This window comes from Daphnia magna, unplaced genomic scaffold (genome assembly GCF_020631705.1).
Source record: "Daphnia magna isolate NIES unplaced genomic scaffold, ASM2063170v1.1 Dm_contigs153, whole genome shotgun sequence".
NCBI classification, from domain to species: domain Eukaryota; kingdom Metazoa; phylum Arthropoda; class Branchiopoda; order Diplostraca; family Daphniidae; genus Daphnia; species Daphnia magna.
In genome coordinates this window covers 27,272-52,514 of record NW_025533144.1, presented here as the reverse complement: position 1 = coordinate 52,514, position 25,243 = coordinate 27,272, and the positions used below count along the sequence as shown (strand labels likewise).

At 39.7% G+C, this 25,243-nt stretch overlaps 2 protein-coding genes and 1 pseudogene across 2 annotated transcripts; 2 read left to right on the top strand and 1 right to left on the bottom strand.

The window, feature by feature from the left end:
* The first annotated feature begins 388 nt into the window (after nt 1-388).
* LOC123467161 lies at nt 389-1,258 on the top strand. Its single transcript, XM_045167206.1, has one exon. The coding sequence runs from the start codon at nt 438-440 to the stop codon at nt 1,134-1,136; it is 699 nt and encodes a 232-aa protein (XP_045023141.1). The 5' UTR covers nt 389-437; the 3' UTR covers nt 1,137-1,258.
* A 2,528-nt stretch (nt 1,259-3,786) lies between these two features.
* Nucleotides 3,787-5,231, bottom strand: LOC116934561. Its single transcript, XM_032942048.2, has 3 exons — nt 4,579-5,231; nt 4,339-4,503; nt 3,787-4,275 (listed from the first exon to the last, which is right to left on the bottom strand). Exons 1-3 carry the CDS (start codon nt 4,818-4,820, stop codon nt 4,149-4,151), a joined length of 534 nt encoding a protein of 177 aa, XP_032797939.2. The 5' UTR covers nt 4,821-5,231; the 3' UTR covers nt 3,787-4,148.
* Nucleotides 5,232-5,870: 639 nt separating this feature from the next.
* LOC116934562 lies at nt 5,871-24,985 on the top strand (annotated as a pseudogene).
* Nucleotides 24,986-25,243: the final 258 nt, after the last annotated feature.

Genomic DNA, 25,243 nt, shown 5'->3' with positions numbered 1-25,243 from the left:
GATTCGTAACACCAAGGGTTCATGATCGATTCTTAGGGCAATCAATTCTGTTTACGTGGATTAAACTATTACATTAGCAATATAAATATTCAATATTACTGGAGATGTTTGGGTTTATTTATTTAGAGCTTTTCTTTCTGTAACCAACTTTGAATGACAATTATCATTCTCATATTGACATCAATGTCGACAGCAGACGACGTTGAGTTGAGGTTTGTTGTTGTCCGTCATTCACTCTTGGTATTACATTTTTCTAAATATGCCAATCTGGAAATGTAATCCCCCTTGCAAAGCCCAAACCATTCTCACCAACATGTTTATTAATAACCAAATTCCCCCTGACGCAAGTCCTGCATCTATCCAAAAGTTACATGACGAGTTCGAGCCGTTTAGTTCATCTGTTTTTCGAGGTGCTTTCAACGAGACTCGCAATAAGTATGGGACTGAATGTAAGTAGTTTTGTACAACTTACAACTTTTTTTGGTCTTCTTGATATTTATATTTTCTTATTTGCAGTGAAACGAACTTCTTCAGCAGCTGGATTTGCCGACTCAGACAGCTGTGCTGGTGGTTCTGGCAGCACTGACTGTCGGCCAAAACGTTTCAAGCCAGATCCAGAATTAACCTGTGATGATGAAGACGAACTGGACGCAAAAATTGCACACAAAAACCAACCAGTGCTGATGACGGTTTACCGTGATCCCGTCACTGAGCAAGAAAAAGTTTGCATTGTTGTGTCACTCCCTGGAGGCGCTTCTGATGTCGAATTCTCTCTCGTCGGCAGTGGACCAGGCAGTTCTACAGCCAGAATAACGTACTCCTGGCCCAAAATCCTGTTTGACATCGAGACAATCTTCAAAAAAGCCATCACCAGTTCGGAATTACCAGTTTGTCATCCCAAAATTATTGCCCTGAAAAACGAATTGAAAAACAATCGTGATTTAATCGACTCCACCCCTAAAGGATCGATGGAGTTGACTTTACCGATTTCGGTTCAGACGGCTACTAGCTCCATCTCCCGTGCGGGTGGGAAAACAGCTGACGGAAGTATGGTTGTGATTGTCGAATTATTGGCATTTCAGAACTCTTACACAGTCAAACAATTTGATAAAAAAATTGATTTTGTAGATTTATAGTCTTTTTTGTATTTTTTTATTGTTTAACTGTTTCGTTTTCTTGACAGGTTGGTTGGGTTTTCTAGTTTTTGTGTCATACACATTTATGCAGCATATTTTTTTTTTATTGATCAAAAATACGCTTTTTACCGCAGCTCCCATCAGCGCGTGGTTCTTCGCCTGAACGAAGAAATCGCTAAGGGAGCAGAGGACCTCGTCAACGTGCAGGTCCACTACCAAACTGAGAGGGAGAAAATGCTGAGCGGATTTGTTAGAGACCTGCTGCGCAAGATTCAGGAAAAAGAGGTAGCCAAAAACGTGCACGTAACAGTTCCAATTCCCGACGCCCCGAAGTACGTTGTGCCCCGTCAAGACCCGAGAAACGCTGTTTCTTGCCCGAGCATCTGGAGAAGCCGGGATCATATCGCTGCACTTTGAAGATTGCGGAATGTGAGGAGTTTATGACTCTCACCAACCAAGATCGCCTGGAACTTCTCTTCACGCAGCATCGTTGCTTCGGGTGTTTTTTGCCCGTCTCTGTTGCTGGCCATAACACCCTGGCCGACTGCCCGCATCCTCAGTGCTGCAATCTCTGCAAGGCGGAAGACCATCGTCAGATCCTGTGTGGCCCCCGGAGCTCTTATAAGAGGCTTCTGCCTAAAGAAAACTAGACGTCGACGTAACTAGCTTTGGGGTGGTATTTGTGGCTTTGCGCAAAACTGATTGTTTCTCTGTTTCCCCTTTTGTTTTTGTCGCTCGAAATGGTATTTATTTTTTGTTTTGTACCTGTGGACAGGTGGGCCCGCTGTCACCTACGGTGCTGCCCTCACGGGCAGGATCGTGGGTGGTAAGGGCCCTCTAAATTTATGTTAAAGTTAAGAGCCCTTGCCCACTTTTTAGTCCAGTATCCATTTAGTAATCAAGTAAGAAAGTCATTTCAATTGTCCTCTGTTACCACGTCGGTAAAAATTGTCTCCCCCACCGCATTTACTAAGAAATAAAGTGTTCTTTCCCATTCGTCATCTTTTTCATTCATCCTGTCATCCTGTCATCCCTCATTTTCTACTACGACGTTACATGCACGTTAACGTTCGTAACAAGTAAATTAAAAAAATTGGCGACTTGTTGAGTTTGTATTGCATCTTGGATTAAGACTAGGTTAAGAATATTTTAATCATGATTGAAGTCATCGGTTTCTTTCTGAAACGATAATGGAAACTTTAAAAAAACATATTATTGAAAGGGAACATTATTACAGTGAATGACAACGGACAACTGAAAAATTTAATAATTAAGGGCCATTTTCTTGCCAAGCAATCGGAACTTCATTCCTTTGCAGTTTGCGTATATTCGTAACAGCTGCTGAGAGTTGGGGACTTGGATATGGCAGAAGCTAATCAGAAAGTTTTTATTATTGTTTTCTATATGAAAGAAGAGGGGTTATTGACTCAAATCGTACCTCGAAGACTACATTGGATCAAAAATTCCCAACAAAAGTTACAGGGAAAGGCATTCGCACTTTTCATGCACTCTTGATATCAAGGAGTCAACAACCCCTCGGATTGAGCAACCAATGAAATACTTACATCGTCACTAATCGGATTGGTATAATAATATTTTCCTTCCCGACTCGCCAACTTGCTTAATGATAAATGGTCTACCATGTTTAACTCCAATTCCACGGCTCGGGACTGCTTTTCCACGACGAGAAACTACCCCTTTACGGGATGACGATGACGTAGAAGGTATTGGTGGTGAAGAAATGATACATGAGGATGTAGTCGTTGGCATGGGAGTGATAGGAGGTGTAGGAGGATTATTAAATTCGGCAGCTCATTCGACTAAAGACTCAGCTTCTCTGCTGTCATCCTGATTCATAGCTAAAAGTTAAATAACAATGTATTATAAGCATAAACATTTTGAATGGAAGAAGAATTAAATTTAATTTCTCCGACACTTCGGCTTTACGTCTAAAGACCTCACCTCCACGCGATGTCATAATAGGGAGTGTAGTTGAATTCGATTGTGTAGCAGCAACAATAATTGATACGGGAGTAGTTGTAGTTGGGACAGTCATAGCATTTAAACGGTTATACCAAACGAGTTTCTTGAATTTTAATAAAAAATAAAACAAAACGTGAATCGCAAGCTTGTAGCTCTTAAAAATTTCTAAAAATAATACAAATAATTTGAACGATCAGCTGAAGCCATTATTCAGCGTTTTCTATTAATAAATCAATGCATGATTTCTTAAATTGACGGCCGTGACGGCTTTCAATTTAAAAAGTACCCACTCTAGTGGCCAAACAACGCTAACCGTCCACAGACTTTAGTCTACCCTCGGACCTAATCACCTACCATGAAAAGGTCCGAGGTTGGCGTCGAGTCCTTGAGACTGTGTTGTGATTTCCCCTAAATCGTGTCGGAAACCCAAAATTCACTACCAGAGGCACCACTATATACCCAAGATGTTTCTGCTCGAATTTCTTCCCAATGGCCATAATTTTTAAAAGTTCTTTGATATGATATTTTTATTTAATTATTATATTTGAATTGAAACGCACGTGGTACCATTTCAAAATATTGTGAATTATGGATGGAGAAAACTTAGAACTAGAACCGTTGTTCTGTCAGAGGAAGGACAAAATGTAAGTAATTTATGTACGTTTACTAATTTGTATGTATTTTATTGTGAATGTAACATATACTTTGGTATGAAATAACATTTTAAAAATCATATAAGAGGAACTAGACTTGTTGTTTGATCACCAAAAAGAGATCAATCACTCGTTCATAGATCATTCCCAAAAAGTGATCAATCGCTCGCTCATCGCTCACTGAAATAGAAATGATAAATCGATCGCTCAATTCGATCTCTTTTCGATCATAACATTTAGAAAATTTCAGTTTATTTCTGTATTACTGTCCGTCAAAGTTGGAATGTTTAAATAAAATCCAGTGAATTGCAGTGAACTATCTTTTCGATGTTTTTGTGGGACTATCGATCCAACAACGGCAGCATTCCCCGTTTAATTAAAAAAACCCTAGTATTTCAAAGTTGAGATCCGATAATCGAGTTCTTTTTGCTGTGAAAATCAAGCCAGCAGTGCTGAAGACACGTTCGCATGCAGCCGACGATGGCAATGCACTATTATATTCCCTAATAAGAAAAAAAAAATTAGTACATTTGTAAACAATAAAAAAATAAACAAAAGAAAAATACATGAAGATTTTTTTTATTGTAGGGAACCTTTGTAATGAGCTTAATTTCGTACTCCCGTGGTTAAGGTAGCTCTCCACTTCATCAGCCTCTAAAGAATCCCGTTTTGTTTTGTATCCATCTAGAAACCAGGTTTTTTTCTTTGTTGAAACATCACCACCATTGTTTCTTTTTAAATAATGCAACAAATTGAAAATAATGCTATATAAATCAATTATCAGTAGGCTAAGGAAGTCAAATTACTCAGAGACAGGATTCAAATTGAAAGCCTTGTGACGACGAACTGTTGATTTCAACAAAGTTATCAGCTGCTCCTTCTCACTTTCATCCGCCCAAATAGTTTTAAAGTTTGGGTCAGATACTGACGCAAGTCGCATGTGAACGTTCTTGAACATCTCTCCAAATCTTGTGTGAAGACCAGATATTATTGCCAGAACAAGAGATTCACAATGTACGATTGAAGAATCTTTTGAAAATTCTTCCATTTTTTCTTGCAACAATTTATTGGTTGAGAGAACGCAGCCTAAAGCATTTTCTCTTCATTCTGAAGAACATCCAAGGCTTGAGTGAAAGGCTCCATGATTCTTACATATTTCAAGAGAAATTCTTCTTCTTCTTCGGCTTTGGTAAATGGTTCAATGTTGAAATGAAGAAATAATTCTGATAACTCCTCGTTGTTTGATTCAATTAACTTCGTGACGCATTCAACAGCGTCGTGAAAAGAGTTCCAGCGCGTAGCATTATACAAAACAAAAAGGACTCCCAACTTATCCTTTATATAATCTGAAACTAAAGAGCTACGGGACTGTTTATTCCAGATCTTTTGCAGTGGAAATTAAGTGGAAGCACAAAATAAACTGGAATGTTGGGGGGAACTCTGCTACTCCGACTTCTTTCCTGCTCCACGTCTCGAGCCCAACTGCCGGACTCTTTTTCCCCAACGAGTCTCGATGGTTCGCCACCTAGTGGTCGGGATGGAAACTATCCGTACCGCTACACTAGTGACAAATTTAAAGAAGTTATATTTTTGGTTTACAGATGGCGCTGCCATCAGTGATCAAAATTAATCACACCCTTTCGATCTCGTTCTCGCTCTCGATCTGGGTCGTGGATCAATCGCTCGCTAACGATCAGCAAAAAGTGATCGAACAATCGGATCGATCTCGATCAGAAATCGATCACCACAAAACTGAGAGAAACGGTCTAAATTACATATTAAACCAAAGCTTTGTAGCATTTAGAATTCTTGCCTGTAATGGTTCAACTTCCAAGCGTTCCACAATCCTCATACATAAACCAATATAATCAATCTATCATGCTGGAATGTTCCAATTTTTTAAAATGAAATCAAGACCGGGCCAGAAGGATAATTTTTTATTAGGATAATTGGACACTTAAAAGTTGATTCCAGAATAGGCCACAGTTATAAATGTTTTTTAGGTTTGGATTCAACATCCAACTTACACCGTTCCTGTATTTCCAATGTGTATAGTCTATGTGTATTTATAAATTGATTTCAACATTAATAGGAACATATGGTGGACAAGAGACTGACGAAATCCAACCAATCAAAAAAGGGGAAATCTCTTTCTAGGAAAAAAGGACAAAATGCAACAGTAAATCTAGATATTTACATATTTACATTTTATGTATATTAACTGATCCACAAAATATTTTCTATATTTCCAGGATGATTTGATGCAGGAAAGTAACAATTCTCCCACTTCCCTGGATGATGTAATGTATATTTTAATAATTACATTATAAATTATTGTGATACATCCGAAAAATTCTCTATTTCTTTCCAGGGTAATTTCTTTTGTTTTGTGTCCCTGGATGGCGAGGACGTTTTCGACGACAACGACGAAAGTGTAAGCATCATTGTTCATATAGTTGATATGTTTAAATACGTAGTGCATTACTAAATATAAAATTAAATAGGATAAATTGGTGTTGGAGGACTCGAAGGAGTCTGATCGAAATAGAATAGCGATTCTCGAAAAGGTAGTAAATATGGTATCAAAGTTTTTCTTTACATACATACATAGCAATCATAAATAATTTCTTCAGGAACTTGACGAATTGAAAAGAGAAAATGCCGCTCTTAAACAACAACTTAAATAAAAGGATCATACTGAAAATGAGAGGGACGAGGCTGAATATCCGGAAAGTGCCAACGAAGAGAGTGACACAGATGATGAAAATGCAACTGAAGATGAAAAAAGCGATAAAGATGAAGAAAGTGATGAAGATGGTGTAGTAGAAAAAGTTACGAAATTGGAAGAACTGAAAAGAAGGATTTCTATTATGAAAACCAACAAACAAGGGTACTATTCAAACAAGGTAAGAAAATATGTATACATTATTATTTGTATTGTTTATATCTTTCATACATTGCGTGCCTGATGTATACATTCATTCTTTTTTTATTCTCTAGTGTTTCGTTGCGCATTCTCAATCTGTGTGATATCTCTTCGGCCTAGACTGCTTGTTTTTTCATATTATCTCCGACAATTTTTATCATGTCTAAATACACTTCAGCAGGCTGATCACCTTCTCTTTCTTTCGCTAACTCCAGCACTGATTTCGCTGTGCGAAACAAAGGCTTTTGGGTCTTCTCTTCCCGTTTTGCATTTCCGAGGGAATATGTAGGGCTTACGACCGATAAATTACCTTCGTACACAACCAAAACTTGATTTGGATAGTCACTGTGCATGTATGCTTTTTTGGGGAATTCAGTGGAACATGATTCCACCAATTCCCCACAGTTGATACGCAATTTAAAAGTTAAACGCGAAAAGTGCACTTGAACCTTTTCTCGATCTGCCTGTTCAAATTCTTGTGAACCCTCCTCGTAAAAGTATTTTTTATCCAGGGCGTAGTCCACCTTTCCTCTTTGTTGACGCCAATTATATTCGTTCATTCGCCAATCTTGTGCAAATTTTTCCCCTTCCCACTGTATCATGCATTGAAAACCTGTTTTTAGGATGAAAAATGTAAATTAGATACTTATCAAACATGCATCTCTGAATTGAAACTGTTTCTATAAAAAAGCTCAGTTCATTTATCATATTGAATCAATAATATTCATATTACATATGTATGAATTAAACATATATTAACAACAAAATGTATACAATTGACTACAAATTACCTGGTTTTGGGCGAATAGCTAGTGAGGGCAATTTGATATCTCTGCTGTTAAAAAGTTTACGGACACCAGGGTCAGAAAATCTTGAAATGATATTTTTTTTTTTTTTTTTTTTTTTTTTTTTATATAAATATAAATTTTTTTTTTTTTTTTTTTATTTTTTTTTTTTTTTTTTTTTTTTTTAAAAAAATAAAAGTTTTTAATAAAAAAAACTGGGGGGGTTTTTTAAAACTTTAAATTCTTTTTTCCCGGCCCCCCTCCCCGGCCCCCCCCGGGGGGGTTTTTTTTAAAATTTTTTTGGGGGGTTTTTTTTTTTCCCCCCCGTTTTTTTCCCCCTCCCCTTTTTTTTTTTTTTTTTTTTTTTTGGGGGGTTTTTTTCTTTTTTTTTTTTTCCCCACCTCCCCTTTTTTTTAAGGGGGGGGTAATTTTTTTTTGGGAAAAGAAAACCAATATCCCTTTTCACCCGCGACAATATTAAGCATGTAGTCCTTTTGTTTTTTAGTGAAGATCATTTTCAGATCAATCAAGTAATTAAATTAGCAAGGGAATTCAGTTTATGGTTTTTAGCCTAATGACTGTAAGTCTGTAACGTTCATAGAAAGGTCAATTCAAGAAGCGACGTCAATTCAATTAGCGTTCACGATGCTCCATTCCCATGCAACGGGTGTGTGGGAAACTAAATAGTTGGCTTAATAAATTCATTAATAATAATATTCATTCCATAATTAAAATATAAAAAATATATATATTTGTTCTAATTTGTTATTCTAGGCTCTAGGTAGTTTCATCATCTAGTTTTGGCATAGATAATGTAAACTAAAAAATATATATACATAAATCAATTTTATTTCTCGTATTTATTCGTGAAAAACAAACATTTATAATACACGGTTACGACCATTTAAAAATAATAAATTATTTACAGCAACAAGACCCTCCCCGAATACAAAATACATGGTATAATACACGATATGCCCACTACACGTACACGGTGATGCGTACGCGGCTATCCGTACACGATTTAGAAAATTTTCACTGTTATCTGTTACTGCCTAAATCATGTACAGCCGGCCCTCAAGCCCCTCCCCCATGGGGCGGAGTCGAGCAAATACACCGTTAGAGTACACGCTTTAGGGTGATGCGATACACGGTGATGCGTACAGTATCCTGCACAAAAATTCGAACACCGATTTAATTTTTTAAAGCCACCTATTGGCGGGGTAAAGGGTTTTTTGTTTGTTTTTTTCTTTAAGAGGGAGGGCAGACGGGGTGATGGACACATAGGACAGGGTTGGGTAAGTCTAGACATTTTTTTATGCCTTAAGGTATTACGCTTTAAGGCAAGCAACAGGTTGGGACATTTTTACAAACCCCAGGGTGGTGTGTTTTTTTTTAAACGACAGTTGGAAATGTTGGACCGAGGCTGTGTAATATTCCTTACCCAAATAAATTAGATAGCTGCCTGTGCACAGCTATGTCGGTACCGATGGCATATGTGTAGAGCCTCTAATTGCGTCTCCGTAGATCAGTGTTCGATTCCCGATAAGGAATTGTGAAATATGTAGTATCGTTATAATATTTTTCATTCGAATGAGCTGGGATTGTTAATTTCTTTAGAACGAAGTGGATTATTATTTTTAAAATTATTTAATAAAAAAAAGCACATATTGCTCGATAAAGATGTGTTTTATATAGGAACGAGAATTTCTCGTAAGTTAATCATAATAACTCATCGCCTCATCTTTTTTTTTTTTGTAAAATTCTCTTTTATTATCTTTTGTTATCAGCTAATTGGGGCATTAAAACAAACGAAGCAAAAAAAAAAAAAAATTGGTCGCCGGATGCAGACGTTAGCAAAGGGATATAAACGAATATGTGGCAATGTTGGGGTCTATAATAATAAGCAAAACTAAAACAAAAACAAACAAATGCAATGTGTATTGAGGTGGGATAATACCGTAAAATAAAACAAAACAAAAGTAAACAAAGCAGAAGACTTGGTAGCAGAAGACTCGGTAACAGAAAATATAAACAAAAATATACAAAGGCCATTGATGTTGGGAAAAGGAAATACAAAATAAACAAAAATAAACAAAATATACTAAAATTTATGGTTAAGATTAGGTAGGACATAGGGATCTAGGTTGACGAAGGGCTTTCCATAGGCTCTCTACTTCTTCTTGACGTGGGACGCGAAGGTGACTTCTTTCCTTCCAGGTGATGAAGAGGTAAGCAGCCAGAAGAGTGAAAGAAAACTGGAGATTTCCTATTGGTCCAAAATGGCAACGTATCAAATCTTTCTTTGACGAACTGCAGCCCATCTGACGCATAGTTCCTTCCAACCAGCTCCAAACGATGAGGCGTTCAGGACACTGGTACATCAGATGCTCATCGGTTTCGGGGTCTTCATTGCAGAATGGGCATGTTGCATCCTTGGTGGGGTCCAACCGATGGCATCTGGTCCTGGTAGGGAGAAGTTGCTGGTTGAACAGGAACATGGTCTCTCTGATGTTAGTTGGAAGGGCTGCAGTCTCCTTCCAGATACGTGGCCAATCCAGATTAGGCCTCAGGATCTCCAGCTTTCCCATTGCCGTTTCCTCCAGGATCCAATGGTTGTAGGTTTTTCGATGAACCATAGGATTCCCCTGCACCAGAATGGAAGATTCGAAAAGTTGCTTGATTTGATGCAGGGGTTCCTGAAGGTAATAGGGTATCTTCATGACTGCTACAGGTGTGGTGTTGTCCTTGTGGAGTGGCAATAAGGTTTGGAAAGGAAAGGACATACAATAACGAAGTAGAGAGCTTTCTGGACTGCTGGGCCCTGTCAGGACTTTGTACAAGGGGCAGAGGAAAAGGGAACGGTAAAAGAGGTGTGTCTTGACCATTCCCAGTCCCCCCTCTTTGACAGTACGGAAAATTACGGTTTTTTTCGGCCTTTCTACTTTCCCCATCCATAGAAATTTCATGACAGCCTTCGAAATCTGGTCAGCCATTTTTTTATTACAAGGTAATACCTGTGCAAAGTACACAGTTCCGGAGAGAGCCTTCGACTTAAGGAACATTACCCTCTGGTAAATATTAAACCGCCGACTGGCATTCTCTCGCAGAATACCATTTAAAGAGCTAAATGCATCATTACAAACCATACTAGCTGTCTCTACAATGGAATGGGAAAATTTAATTCCTAACAGGGACAATGTTGGCGCTGACACAAGCCACTCAAGAGTCCAAATTGATCTAGAGCTCCAAGTCCCGAGTCCCAGGGCTTTTGTTTTCTCCTTATTCATCCTTGCCTTTGTCCACTGACAGAACATATCAAGGATTTGTCCTGCCCTGGTAAAATCTTCGTCACAAGAAACGAAAATGGTGACGTCATCAACAAAGGCTCTGACAGTGAGTTTTTCATTAAACAATGATATACCCTTGAGAACTCGAGATAAACGCACAAGCAAAGGCTCAATGTATAGAACGAAGACATGGACAGATAGGAGGCATCCCTGGCGAATCGACTGAATATCACTAATCACCCCAGCCACCTCCGATCCGTTGAGGATTGACATTCCTGTTACAGAATACATAGTCTGTAACCAACGGATGAAAGTGGTGGGGTAACCCATAACATCCAGAATCCTCCAGAGGACTTCCCTGTTAACCAGGTCGTAGTCCTTTTCAAAGTCAACTCCAACAATGGCAGCGCCCATACCCCGAATGGAAAAGTTGGAAGAGTCATGACATCCCCGGTCATCAACGAATTGAATGACATCTCTATAAAGACTTAAGTTATCAAAAATCAATCTACCAGGTACCCCACCTTTTTGATGAGGCCCTATGGTAGATGACAGTGTCTGCCTCAATCGTCTCGCTAAGACAGATGCCATGACTTTGTAGTCACAATTCAAAAGAGAAATTGGCCGAAATTTATAAATTCCACAAAGTCCTGAAGACTTGGGAATTAGCCTGACCACCGCTTGGCCCTGCGAAGACGTCAGAGATTCCCTTTCTAGGATATGATTAAACATATCCAAGAAATGGGGTGCGATCACGTCCCAAAATTCTACGTAAAACTCGTAAGGAATGCCATCGGTGCCAGGAGACTTGTTTGACTTCATTGCTATTAGAGCAGCTCTAATCTCAAGAAGCGAAATCGGTGCCGTTAGGTTTGGGTTTGGCTTAAAGCAATCTCTTACTCCTTCAAGGAACTCAGACTCTGCCAGTGTGTCAGGAGGAGGTTGATTTTTAAAATTTTTAGTAAAATGTGAAACAATCTCTGCTTAAATGTCCTCTTTGGTCGATAAACAAGTGCCATTAGAGGCAATGATTTTATCAATGCGACACTTACGGTAGTTAATTTTGGCTCTATTTACATGAAAAATACTTGCTTCTTCTACCTCTGAGCCCTCGAAGCAGCGGGAACGAATCCCATACCCTTTAAGTGTGCTCTCCTCCCAAGACTTCGAGAATTTCCTCAACTGGTGAAAGGCAACCCAATCAAAGGTGTCTGCTTCGGCCAACTACCTGAATGCAAGACTGATAGAAAAACTTAGTTTCTCTTATCAGTCTTGCTCTTTGCCTAGAATAATCTACCGAAATGCACTTGATACCTGGTTTCAGGACACTCTCCCACAAATTTGCTACATTGCTTTCCCTAAGAGGATGATTAGCAGATTCCTGAATGAAATTAGTTACATATTTCTGATAACCTTCTTCTGACAATATCAAAGTATTTAGTTTCCACAACCCGGCAGAGGATCTGCTACGATTCGGGAGATCGAGATTGCAAGTAAGTGTTGTTTGAACTGACTGATGGTCACTAATCGATAAAGACTGCAAAGAAATATTTAAAAATTTATCTGCAAAAGATCGACTAGCATAAATCCTATCAAGCCTAGAAGAACCCGAATGGTAATGGAAAGTGTGAACTGGTTCACTATGATTTAGCTTTTTTCAGATGTCTACCAGATCGAGACCAGTAACCATCTCCTTTAAAGCATAGCTAACGACACTACTGGGGGTAGGAAGAGACTGGGTATTTGCCCTATCTTGGATGTGGTCAACGCAGTTAAAATCGCCCATCAACACGAAGGGCAATCGAGTGGTAACTGAGTAGGCAGGAACGTTTGTCGAAGAAAAGTGTTTCTCTCGTTCTTAGCCTGTTTACCTGACGGGGCATAAATATTAATAAACGTAAAACATTTTACGTCGATAGAGATAAGCCTTCCATCAGGTTCAAGAAGCAATCGAGAATTTTCCAGACCATGCTTAATCGAACATCGAATGCTGAGACTCGAATGCTGACCATCGAATGCTTGAATTAATCGAACATCGAATGCTGGAATCGAACATCGATCTCCAGCATCACATTAAGAAAGGCTACACCCACGCTATTGACAATGACGTAAACATTTACAGCCAGCTGGAACATAAGCTAAATTGTTTCGGTAAGCAACATTACCAAGCCCAAGCCTTAAATTTCCAACTGTCGTTTAAAAAAACACACCACCCTGGGGGTTGCAAAAATGTCACGACCTGTAATCTGCCTTAAAGCGTAATACCTTAAGGCACTTTTTAAAAATGTCTAGACTTACCCAACCCTACCCTGTAGTGTCCATCACCCCATCTACCCTCCCCCTTAAAGAAAAACAAATAAAAAACCCACTACCCCGCCAATGGGTGGCTTTAAAAAATTAAATCGGTGTTCGGATTTTTGTGCAGGATACTGTACACGATTTAGGGTGGCCCCAACTTACCAGCGTCAGCAGCTGTTGAGTGGCTCTTTAGCCAAAGAGGACTTATTTTAACCCCAAGAAATACCGTAATTTTTAAATGTTACTATTTTTAAAATTCAACAATACTCTATGTAACAAATTGTAACAAAACGTAACTTTTTTATTAACAATTGACCAAACAACTGTGCTTTTGACACAACTATTTAATTTGTAATTGACGGAAATAAAGGATGTTATTATACACAAAAGTAACTCTTATTTCTGACATTTTTTTTTACAAATACAATTACAAACAGTAAAAAAAATTTGTGGCATGGATCTCGTTACATTTTTTATCGCCAGATGGCGTTTTTTCGTTGTTACTTTGATCGCTAAAATGATCGCAAAATCATGATCGAAAATCCAATCATTTCGAAATGATTTGATCGCAAATTTTTTGATCGACGGCAAGTCTGCTTTACCGTTAGTGTTTTAAAAATTGAAAGTGGGTCATTCGGGGCAACAAATTTGGGAAAAAAACAGGGCAACAGCTAAGAGATACGGGCAGTGTTGTCAAAATCTTTTGTGATTTAAATCACAAATAATTTACAAAAACATAAGAAAAAATAATTAGGAGTATGTGGATGAAAATGACGAAGAGATTTCCCATTGCCTTGCTAACAAACATATGGTTATATTCAAGAAAAAAACTTTGAAGTGATTTTGATTTTGATTTCAAAATCGATTTAAATCGCGATTTAAATTATTTTTTTTGTGATTTTGATTTATGATTTAAATTGTGATTTAAATCAATTCTAGAAAATGATTTGATTTGATATAATATTTTGATTTTAGCAATTTTGGCGAAATGATTTGATTTAGATTTAAATCTTTTTTTCGTTTGATTTTGACAATGCTGGATACGGGCAATAAAAGCAACATGTTAAATTTTACCGTTTGAATTTGATTTAGTCGGTGGATCGTTACAATACATGTGTGCCGAATTTCACTTCGAATATTAACTTCCGAAGAAATGTTATCACGATCAACTACTTTCAAGAACGCTGTCAAATTTAGATTAGAATATTCGCCGTATCAGGGGGAAAAATTTAAGTAGCGGTAAAAGATCACAAAAGAAAATAATTTTTAAATCCTTGTCAAAGTTGGAGTCAGAAAGCAGAAGGAAGGGGCACATAACCCAAAAAAAACCACAGCCGTGGCGTAAATTAGTTCCAATTCACTAGGTCGGAAGGGAGTCACATGTGAAATAGATGTCGGTTGCCATCGTTACGCAAGTTTAGTCTGCTCAGCCAAAACAGAAACATTCAAACGTGAAAAGTCTGGTGTTTTAGGAGAGAACAGATAAAGCCGACCAAAAAATCGAATCCTTAAAACATGTGTTTACCCCCTAAAGACGGGAATGAGGCAAAATGGATTGCCTGTGGCGACACATTGGAATCAACTGCAGAAGTGAGTTGTGCACACATTTTCTTCCAGTACGTCGCGAAGATAACAAATTATGCAGATGAACAGTGAATTTATTGACAGTTTTCGTAAACGTCTTTGCCAACAGCCATCCCATCTGTAAACCTTACACCACAAGAAGGTATAAGTTGTCATCGATAATGTTTGTATACATCTAATTTTTCACAGCTGTTAATTAATAGTCTAATTCTCATCTTTGCTATATGTAAGAGAGTCAACCAAGGTTACCAACCATTAAGAAAAAAAAGTTAGAGGATTCGTTATCTGTTCAGCTTCATCAATGCCTGGAAAAAAAAACATAGAAAAAACAAAGCCATCTCATAATGCCAGACAGCCAAACAGCAACCAGTAGCAACTTTAACTCGATCTCTCTTGGCAGAGGGATGATTACTGTGTTAAGAAAGGCCACAGAAACGAAACATGACGAACAACAAGTTGAAATTCACCTACCATGCAAGGCTTATAATTCGAGACAGGAACAAGGTAACGGTTATATTTAGTAAATAATGTTACATGGGATTTTAAATAACAAAACATTTTTAGTTGGAAATGGAGACCAACGACACACAAGAAGAATCAATCGCGTCGAAACCGAAAACCGCCTACAAAGCCCCAAGGTCGATGACCCAGAAATTTCCCACCGACAGAGGTGACCGAACTCAAGCTAGGAGTAGTAACAACCGCCAAGATTACATTTAGTGGAAGCAATAGTTGTTGACGGATGTCCTACGGTTATCAAGTCAGCCACCATCGATTTTCTCAAGCTACGGTTACAAAAACATGCTAGGCAAATAGCGACCAACAATACGGAAACCAATCCCCAAACATTTTCAACTATCGCCGAAGCAAACAAAATGTGCAGATTTTCAACACAAGATAGGTGTTGAATCAGCGATCCGCATTCAAAGAATAGTCGCGTGCAACTGCATCACATCTACAGAGCCTGAGGACGATACAAAAATTGGAGAGCAAAAGTAAGACACCCACACATTTCTTCTGGTTAATTTTAACATTTGAATCTTCAATTCAGTTGTCACTGCTTGAGGCGACAATAGCGCCATAGGTGAAGCAAACTTCGCCTGCATTGGTCAGAGCCGCTACCGTGCCACCAAAACAGGAAAAGTCCAATAAGGTGATTCACGCATACAAAACTAAAGAAGAACACAGTATGCACTAATCAGGCAACAAAAAAATTAAAGTCGAAAGGTGGAAGAAACGCGCGCACGATTAAAGGTAGGAAAAAACGTTATTACATGGTGGATTCTATTAATTTACAACTTTGTTCCGACTTACTAGACCCTGAAGGCAGAGGTAGCAACATTCGCTTAAAACGGCCGAAGCCAAAACAACCACAACAACACCCAGAAGAATAGAAGACACCCAGACCCCAAGGTAAAACTATCACGCCCGTCATGCACTCACCTGTATAACTATACCTTAAAGCGCCACACATCACTTAAATCACACCACCCGTTATTCATCAACTACACATCTACCATGCTCCCTTTATTACATACCAAAAAGAATTGTGACGGCAGGGTCATATTTTCCCTGTTAATCGTCTTACGAATCCCGTAGCCCCATGTACACATTTGAACAACTGTCCCCGTAGATTGCACACTCATCTAAAAACACATTTATTTACACACTTAGTGATTTAATAACTAAACCCATCATGCATGTATATATTGTAAGCACTCGTCCCACTCGACCACACACTATGATATGTTATTCACACAATTATTGTTAGTATTTGGTTATGATAAACGATCATATCTTCTCGGTGTATTTCAGGCCAAGTTAACTCTACAAACAATTTAGCCCGGGCACAAGTTCAAACAAACACGGAATGCGCACGAGGCGAGTGGTTGCCGAATGTCTCTCTAGAATCAAAAGTGTTGCGGCATACGAACATATAAGACGACTCAAGCTCCTTCCCACCTAGCGAGCACTTCGACGACTTCAGCGGTGTAGTTGCCATTTCGGTTTCAACACGGCAGCCCGAAGGCCGTGAAAAAGGGAAGGAAATCAGGAAAGATCTTCAGTCATCCCACTTTCGACGAAAAGCCCTACCCGCAACCGAATTTCAACCAAGAATCGCTTCTATAGACGGTTTGAACCTTAGTATGATCCCGTTTACAACAGAGATGAAATGGAGCATCAGAGAGGTAGACGCGCGCGACCAGAGCCAATATAAGCGAGACTCCAGTGCTAGCAGATCAGCCGGTTTTCATGGTTCGACCGCTACTGAGTAATTGGGTCAACCGTTTGGAGTGTTTGCTTCGCTGGAGCTGCTTGGCGATGATTTGCATCGCTTAGTTATGCTGCGATTATACGGCTGAAGCTCGCGGTGTCCGGGTATGGCAGCTGAAGTGATGGCGCATCACTAACATGAAATTTGGAAGCCACCGGAGCCGGCGTTGAAAAGAAGGGATGAAAAACAGCACGAATCATTTCCTCACCCCATAGATCCTGATCGAAAAATTCATACTCCAAGACCCACCCCATGCATCAAATGCGCGGAACCAACTTACAATCACGAAACAGTGCAGGTCGTCAATGAATATTTAGACAATACATTACTGTATTACATTTTGTTTCAAGAACAGTGTCAAGGGAATGATACTCCCCATCAGCTAATAGCTGAGTTATATGATACTGATGCAGTATTTGGTGAAGGAGCGGCCTGTCCAAAGCTGAAAAGATGCATATAAACCCCACCTCATTCAGAAAAGAAGTCAGCTTAGCTAGCAGTATCGCTTCAAACAAGTGTTGTCCGCAGTATCAGTGTAATATAACATTTAACCTCTATCAGGTTCTTTCTTCTCAGTTGCCAAGGGCTGGAATACACCGCACTTGCCTCAAATTGAAGAAGAAGTTAGGAGAAAGTTTGTCAAAAGCAAACCAGTAGAAGAATACTACAATTACGAACGACTGCTTCGACACCAGAATGCCCGTAGGCCACGCGACGGCATTAAAAGGAGAAATGGCAGAAAAAAAGGGTAAACATTCTCACTATTTTGTTTGATGAAAGCTATATATGTAAGCCGATGAATCTGACGTTACGTTTGATATTAATAGAAGCTCAAATTGGATGAAATCTACGTGAAACTACAGTTTTCATCAAGATGAACTCTCAGTTGTTCTAAGCCGAAAGATCGTACGCAGTCTTTTATCAAGGGTGGCACGTCGGAATACCCCACCTTTGTCCTAAAGACACAATAAAGGCCTACGAATAACTACAAATCAATAAAGACCGATTGAGCTTTTATGGGCCCTCGTTCAACTGACCTATGTCCTCACAGCAAAATTTAATCAAGATTGTTTGGAGGTAAGGTTATAAGTTGTGCAATGGCCACGTTAAAACTGATTTGATGACAAGGATATATTCATTTTTTATACAGAGGTTTTTGGGATCATTCGCTCAGCGGGTGGAGCACAAAACAAACCAACCGCATCCTCATTTCTCCAACTGTTCAGAATGCCAGCTTATATTACCCGACCAAGACCATTCTCGAGGATGCAACGTCGATGGAGAGGAAAAAAGAAATGCGACATCAACATGGATTGGCGGTCCAGCGTTTTAAAGAAACGGAAAGTTAACAAATCCCAAGGACACAGAAGGACCTTCCAACCAACAGAAGGTAGACCATGATAACAACAGCGATTTGACGTAGATGTGTCGGCCAAAAATCAAAATTCGTATTTCAAATCAGTGGCTATTTGATACATCGTTTTGTTAAAAATGGCAATTATTGCCAGAAGCCACCAAACGATGGAATTAAATGGAAAATACCGCGGATTTTACGGCTCATTTTCTCACGAAAACAAAACGATAATACTCTCCCGAAACGTTGAATTGTTGAAAAGAGTAGAATTTATGGAGACTTTGCGCTGTTGGAGATATAATTCATTTCGATTCTTTCGTGATATTCTCTATACTCTTTGCGTCGATAAGCTTCCAAAAGTGGGCTGTCCTACTCACTTTAAATTAATGAGCAATATTATTTATGATTTTTAGTGATCGTTATAAATACGTAACTAAACAAATGAGCATGATTGTGCGGAGCGATTCACACAAAAAAATCTCATCAAAACTTTCAAAATTAGACCCCATGTACCTTATTTATTACTAGTCTACCACCTAAAATAAATTTTAGTTTTTGAACTCGCGCGTTTTATTAGCATCACAATAAAAAGTACATGAAGGCTACCCTTCCGCACCTAGTGACAAAAAGGGAATCAATCTTTGCCAACGGCAATAACAGCATAGCGTCACTTTTCAGCCGAAGTGGGCCCTCCTCCTTTCCTCCTTCATGCAGAAAGTAAGCAACATACAGGAGAAAAAAAGTCTTATTTAGGATTAAAAGAAAGAATTTTTTGAATTATTGACACTTTGTTGAAAGAAGAATTGGTGGAGACAATGGTGTTATCCTTTCTTAATGGCTTACTATATGATTGGGTGGTGAATAATTTTTCGTTAATAGCAAAGCGTGCACTAAAGTAGGCATTATAGCACCTTAATACCAAACCAAACTTACGTTCTATAGCTATTACAATTTCAGCAATCATAAACATTTGGGGGAGGGGGGTATTTTTTTCCACGGGGTGCTAATTTTGACAGAGTACTGCCCGAATTTTTTGAAACTTTTGAACAAGCAAGGATAAAAGTACAACTGTACACAGTGTCAAAAGAGCAGCAGCTCTCGAATAAAAGACACGAGTATAGACAGAGGAAACCGGGCCTATTTACCACGAACTGGAAGGGCGTCATTCCTGCGAGCTCTCTCTGGTTTATTTGAAGACTACCCGGTTTGTTGCATCTTCCAAGTCCGTCAGCCGACGATTGCCAGTACAGACTTGACCAAGGCGGAGAGTGGAGGACGCAGTTGCAGTGGGTAAATCTGGGACTAGCCAAGGAGTGGAGTACGGAAAAATGAGAAAAATCTGGGCTGTGAAACAGTAGCTCACTCCTTCTTGCCAGGAAGCAAGATAGAGGAGCAAAAAGGACCCAACAGCTACGATGAAATAGCTCGTTATTTTCTAGGACGACCTAAGAAGTCTTGGTGTCCTGAATTCCACACGAGAGTACATCATACTTTGTGGGGGGGGGGGGGAAGGATATCGATCGCAGAAATGCGTACGAAGTTACTAGTGTCCGTAGAAAATGAGAGAGATCCACCAATTTTTTTCAAAAACTTACGAAGATTCTCGGTCGAGAAGGGAATAAAGTGTCGTGAATATTCTCACAACTTACTAGTACATAAGAAATTCCAAAATATTTGTTTTGGTATTGAATTTGTAAGAAAGTGTCCATCGGGCACCCCAATTTTTCAAAGAGTATGTGAATGTTGCAGTAACCGGGGCATTTTGGGACAAAATTGTAGTTTGCCCAATTTTTTTCAAATTACGTTGTGTAATATATGAATTCTTATTTTTACAATACAATGATTTAAAAGCCCTTTTTCCCATGTGTTTGAATCTTTTTTCAGAAATAAATTTGGTTTTCAAGTTCTTTTAATATTATTCTTCAAGTAAAATGTCTTTTTTCTCTATCGCCGAAAAGACGGTGGGACATTTTGGGACAGTTCAATTATATTGATTTTATGGTATCTAAAAAGGTAAATTGTAATACACAGTTGGTACCGTTGGAACAAGAAATGAATTCTCGATCGAATTGATGTTATTAAAAATTTGAGACGATGTTTAAAAGTTGAAAAAAAAAATATTTAAATTGAAGAAGACCATTCTATTCTTGTTTTTCTAAGAGGCGGGGTTTAAAGTGGACGTGGGTGTGGAAGTGGGCGTGACAGTAGCAGAACAGAAACGAACAGTGACAGTAGTATTAGGTATGAAAAATCTTAAATTCTTACAGTTGATTGTGTTTATTTGACAACAAAAATAACACCACATTTAATTAATTTATATTTCGAACTAAAAAGAGGTGTAGTGAAAACAAAATATTTCATATACAATATAATGCTTATCCTTATTGCAGGCACATGTTAACATTTTTATATTGATGAATTTCTGTTCTACAGATTAGGTTGTAGGAATTCGGCACAATATAAGTTTGAAATCACTTTCAAGGTATGTCTAACTGTAAATGTAATCTATTTAATGTACATTAAGTTGAAAATTCATATTTGTCTTTCAGATGGTACGTAACTACAAAAGGATGAAAGAAACACAACTTTGTACAGAAAGCTAAATGAAGGATGCCATCTCCCAACTGCAAGGAAAGTCATTAAGAAAAGTGAGCGAGGACACTGGTATTTCTAAGACAACATTAAATAACTATCGTAAGATATCAAAAGCATCACGAGACATCCCACCGAAACCACTGTGCCATGGCAATCAAATACTGTCAACAGACCAAGAAAGTGAACTTGCTGAATACTTAGTTGAAACTCAAAAAGAGGGATGTGCTCTGACTCCCAAATTGTTGAAGGAGTTGACATTTTCGTACGCCCGATATAATGGGATTGTCATTCCTTCCAACTGGTCAAAAAACAGTTGTGCTGGAGCCGATTGGTTTACAAATTTCATGAAACGCCATCCTCGGTTAACACTTAGAAAGCCGGAAGGAGCTAGCATAGCGAGAACCGGTGCCCTGATCCATCCAGTAATGGAGAACTTCTACTACCAAGTTGAGGTGTTGTACAAGAAATACGATTTCACAGATGGTGAGATTTTCAACATAGATGAAACTAACGATCCTACAGTTTTAGATTCCGAGAAAGTTATTGCTGAAACAGGAACACATCAGGTAATTGATTTGATTTATTTTTCATTATTTGTAATTTGACTTAGTATATTGTCACGGTTATTGAGACTATGGACTCGATCGTCATGTCCGGCGATCTTTTATTGGATATTTCCCGCAATCCTATCCGAGATGTCCGGCAGTCTGGTTCGTAAAGATTTCCCACGATAGCTTCTGTTCTCCAAAAGCATAAATACTCGTACATTTCCCTTGTTGTAGCCCCAGTCTACTTTTATCTGTTGTAGTGTTATGTACGTTTACGGTGAATAAACGTGTCTTAGTCACTATCCGGGTCGTCAAGTAACTCCCCGCGTTACATGGTGGAGATGCAAAACTTGTGGTAAGTCCTTGCGTTGTCACTCTTTTGCTCAGGTTGTGCGGAGGCGGGGGCTGTTAGGGGCTGCCGAGAGTCGTCGACCCAACTGGGGTACGCGCCTTAAACTGTTTGGGTACGAAGCCACAGCACCGGCCGTGTGACGGGCGATTAGTGTGTGACAACATAGGGACACCATAAGAGATTCTAGGGAGAAAGGTGAGACCTAGTAGTGACTAATGAGGCTTAGGATACGGTAGGTTACCGTTGTATGCGATCGGGAGATGGGATTTAGACGAAGAGTCGTTCGTCGGGAGGCGGTAGGTTACCGTTGTTGGCGATCGGAAGATCGGATTTAGACCAAGAGTCGTTCGTCGGGAGGCAGTAAGTTGCCGTTTTAAGCGATCTGAGGATCGGGTTTTAGAAAAATAGTCAGAAGGCGGTAGATGAGTGGGGGTGCTGGTAGAGCCAGGGGAAGACAACGCCCTCGCGATGAGTTTGGGCGATTTGCGCCAAGGGTTGATCAAGCAATTGTAGGTGGTATCGTCTAAACCCTCAACCCGAGTAACCTTGTGCGAAGAAACGGGAGTCGAGTGGACGACTGTGTAGGTGAGCCAGGAGGATTATCCGGGTGGGAAGACCGTACACGGGTAATAACGAGAGAAAGTAATTTGGGGCAACATCAAACTAGTATTAGCGAGGAGGAAACTCTAGCGTGGGCGTACGGCGAGGACAGCTCTTATTCTGAGGACAATGAAGAGCGATTAGAGTGGGATTTTGAGGCTTTTCGACGGAGATCTTCGGTTGCAAGCGTTCGATTGTTACGCGGCAGTTAGCGAGAAATTTTGTTGTGGCCACGGCAGTTGCCCCCCTCAATCCCGCAGGGATGGCGGCCCAAATCAAATTCCAGACCCCACCCACATTCACCGGTCGGGATGGGAAAGACGTAGTTATGTGGATCCATCGCTACGAAAAGGTGGGTAGATACAACCGATTTGGCAAAAACGAGTTACGGGATAACATTGAGCTGTCATTAGAGGGGGCTGCGGGCAAATGGTATGCGTGCATGGAGGCAACGGGCAATCTTCCCAATGCGTGGTCGGACGTACAAGGGCCCCCGGTGGTCAGGGGAGTTAAATCGACACTGTTGACACAGTTTACGCCCATAAACTATGCACAACATAACGAGGCCAAATTACGTGCGAGGAAGCAGGGAATAGAGGAATCGACCCTGGAGTACTACTACGGCGTGCCTGATCTGTGCAGGAGGGTAAACGCGCGTATGGCTGAAGCCACGAGGCTAGCGTATCTCTGGCAGGGGTTGAGACCTAGTGTACTAGAACAATTATGGAGCTTAAAGCCCACTAACTGCGATGAGTTCCTCCAGGAAGTAAAGCGCTTCCAGGAGATGACCGATCGAGGGAAGCAAAACGAGTGGGCTATGGGAGTTATGGGAAGGGAGGAAAGACCCACGTATGACCCATCGCAGCAAGATGCAACGGTAGAAACAAGGTTGGGAAAAATCGAGAGAATTCTGGGAGTTATGGGAAGGGAGGAAAAACCCACGTATGGCCTATCGCAGCATGATCCAACGGTAGAAACGAGGTTGGGAAGAATCGAGAGAATATTGGAGGAATTAATGTAGAGAAGAAAAAGAGCGGCGTGAAAGCAGCCGGATACAGAGAAGGAGAAGCAGAGGGGAGGACTTGGCCAAGCTGGATACCCAATTAGTGGAGACGAGCGACACTCATGGAAATTCTTCGATGGCGGGAGTGGTTGACTTACTGAAAGTGGATAAATCCCCCAACTTATGGTATTTCATGAACTCACGTACTGTGTTTTTTTTTCTTCTTCTCTCAGTTGATGTTTGACAAGGTGTTGTCTTTGTAGAGTGTAGAGGGGTCAAATGTTTCCCATGGTATGTTGAGTTTTTGGGATGTAGAGTTTTAGTGAAAAGCAATAGCGATTCAAACTATCGTAAGAAAGAAAAGCCTTAAAAAGGAGATTTAATAGGAAAGTCATAGCGGTTGGGACGCCACGCTTTCTAGAGAGGGAGATGTCGTGGTTATTGAGACTATGGACTCGATCGTCATGTCCGGCGATATTTTATCGGATATTTCCCGCAATCCTATCCGAGATATCCGGCAGTCTTGTTCGTAGAGATTTCCCACGATAGCTTCTGTTCTCCAAAAGCATAAATACTCGTACGTTTCCCTTGCTGTAGCCCCAGTCTACTTATATCTGTTGTAGTATTATGTACGTTTACGGTGAATAAACGCGTCTTAGTTGTTGGTTTATTCTTTTGTCAAACTGTGGAAATCTGGCAACTCCTCCCCTGCCTCTCTCCTTTTCCCTCTTACTCTCCACTCTCTCTTGTTCTCAGTTCTCCATATTACTTGAAGTGTTTAATACCGTGTATGTCGTTAATGTAACAATCCAGCAAAGTAAGAAGACACAGTGAATAAATTTCTAAACCGTGAAAGATAGACTCAGCTAATATTCAACATTAGTCACTACCCGGGTCGTCAAGTAACTCCCCGCGTCACAATATTTATTTTTAGGTTTATTCCAAGAAAGGTTCAGAAAGAGGAATAAATGTGAGAATGTGCCTAATGGTTAGTGCTTCTGGAAAACTTTTTCCAGGTGTTTTTATATTCCCAAGAGTGAAAGTGTCTCAACAAATGAAAGAAGTAGTTCCGCACGGATGGCTTCCGTTGGCAAATCAATCCGGGTGGATGGATGAAGGTTGTATTCTTCTTTTATTGAAGCACCTAAGGAGTCAGATTACTTGTTCGCCTACAAAGCCAGTCTTGGTGTTCGTTGACGGCCACAGCTCTCATTTTCGTTATTCTTTTGAGATGTATTTCAAAGAACAAGGAATGATACTTCAAAAATTACCTCCCCACACATCTCATGGTTCTCAACCATTAGACAGAACGTGCTATGGCCCGTTCAAACGATATCTTAGGCAGGGTCATGATGAATTCATCCGAAGGAATTCAGGCAAGGCTATTAAAATTTATGACGTCCCAATCATCTCAAAGTTAGCCATCGAGAAAGCTTTTACGAACACAACATCAAGAAAGGATTTTCTGCCACTGGAATTTTACCACTTAATCGTACAGCGATACCAGTATTCATTATCAAAAACAAGTGATTTACCAGGTGAGACCATGAACAAACTATTTGTTTTTCGTAGACTTAAATTATTTAATGTGTTATTTCTAGTAAGTGAACGCACACATTCCCTTCTGGAGACTTCAAGTTATGTGAGGGATGATGTTGCAACATTACTGCCTGTGCTGCAACAAGCAGCAACGCAATATTCTTTAGCAGTTACAGTACATGGACGAACATTGTTGATTCCAGTATCTCCTAGAAGAATGGCTCAGCCGCTACGCTTTCAGCAGCTATCACCGTCCTCTTCTTCGTCGTCAGTTCCTTCTACTCTTATTACTTCGCAAGAAGATTATGCCGTGCCACATACT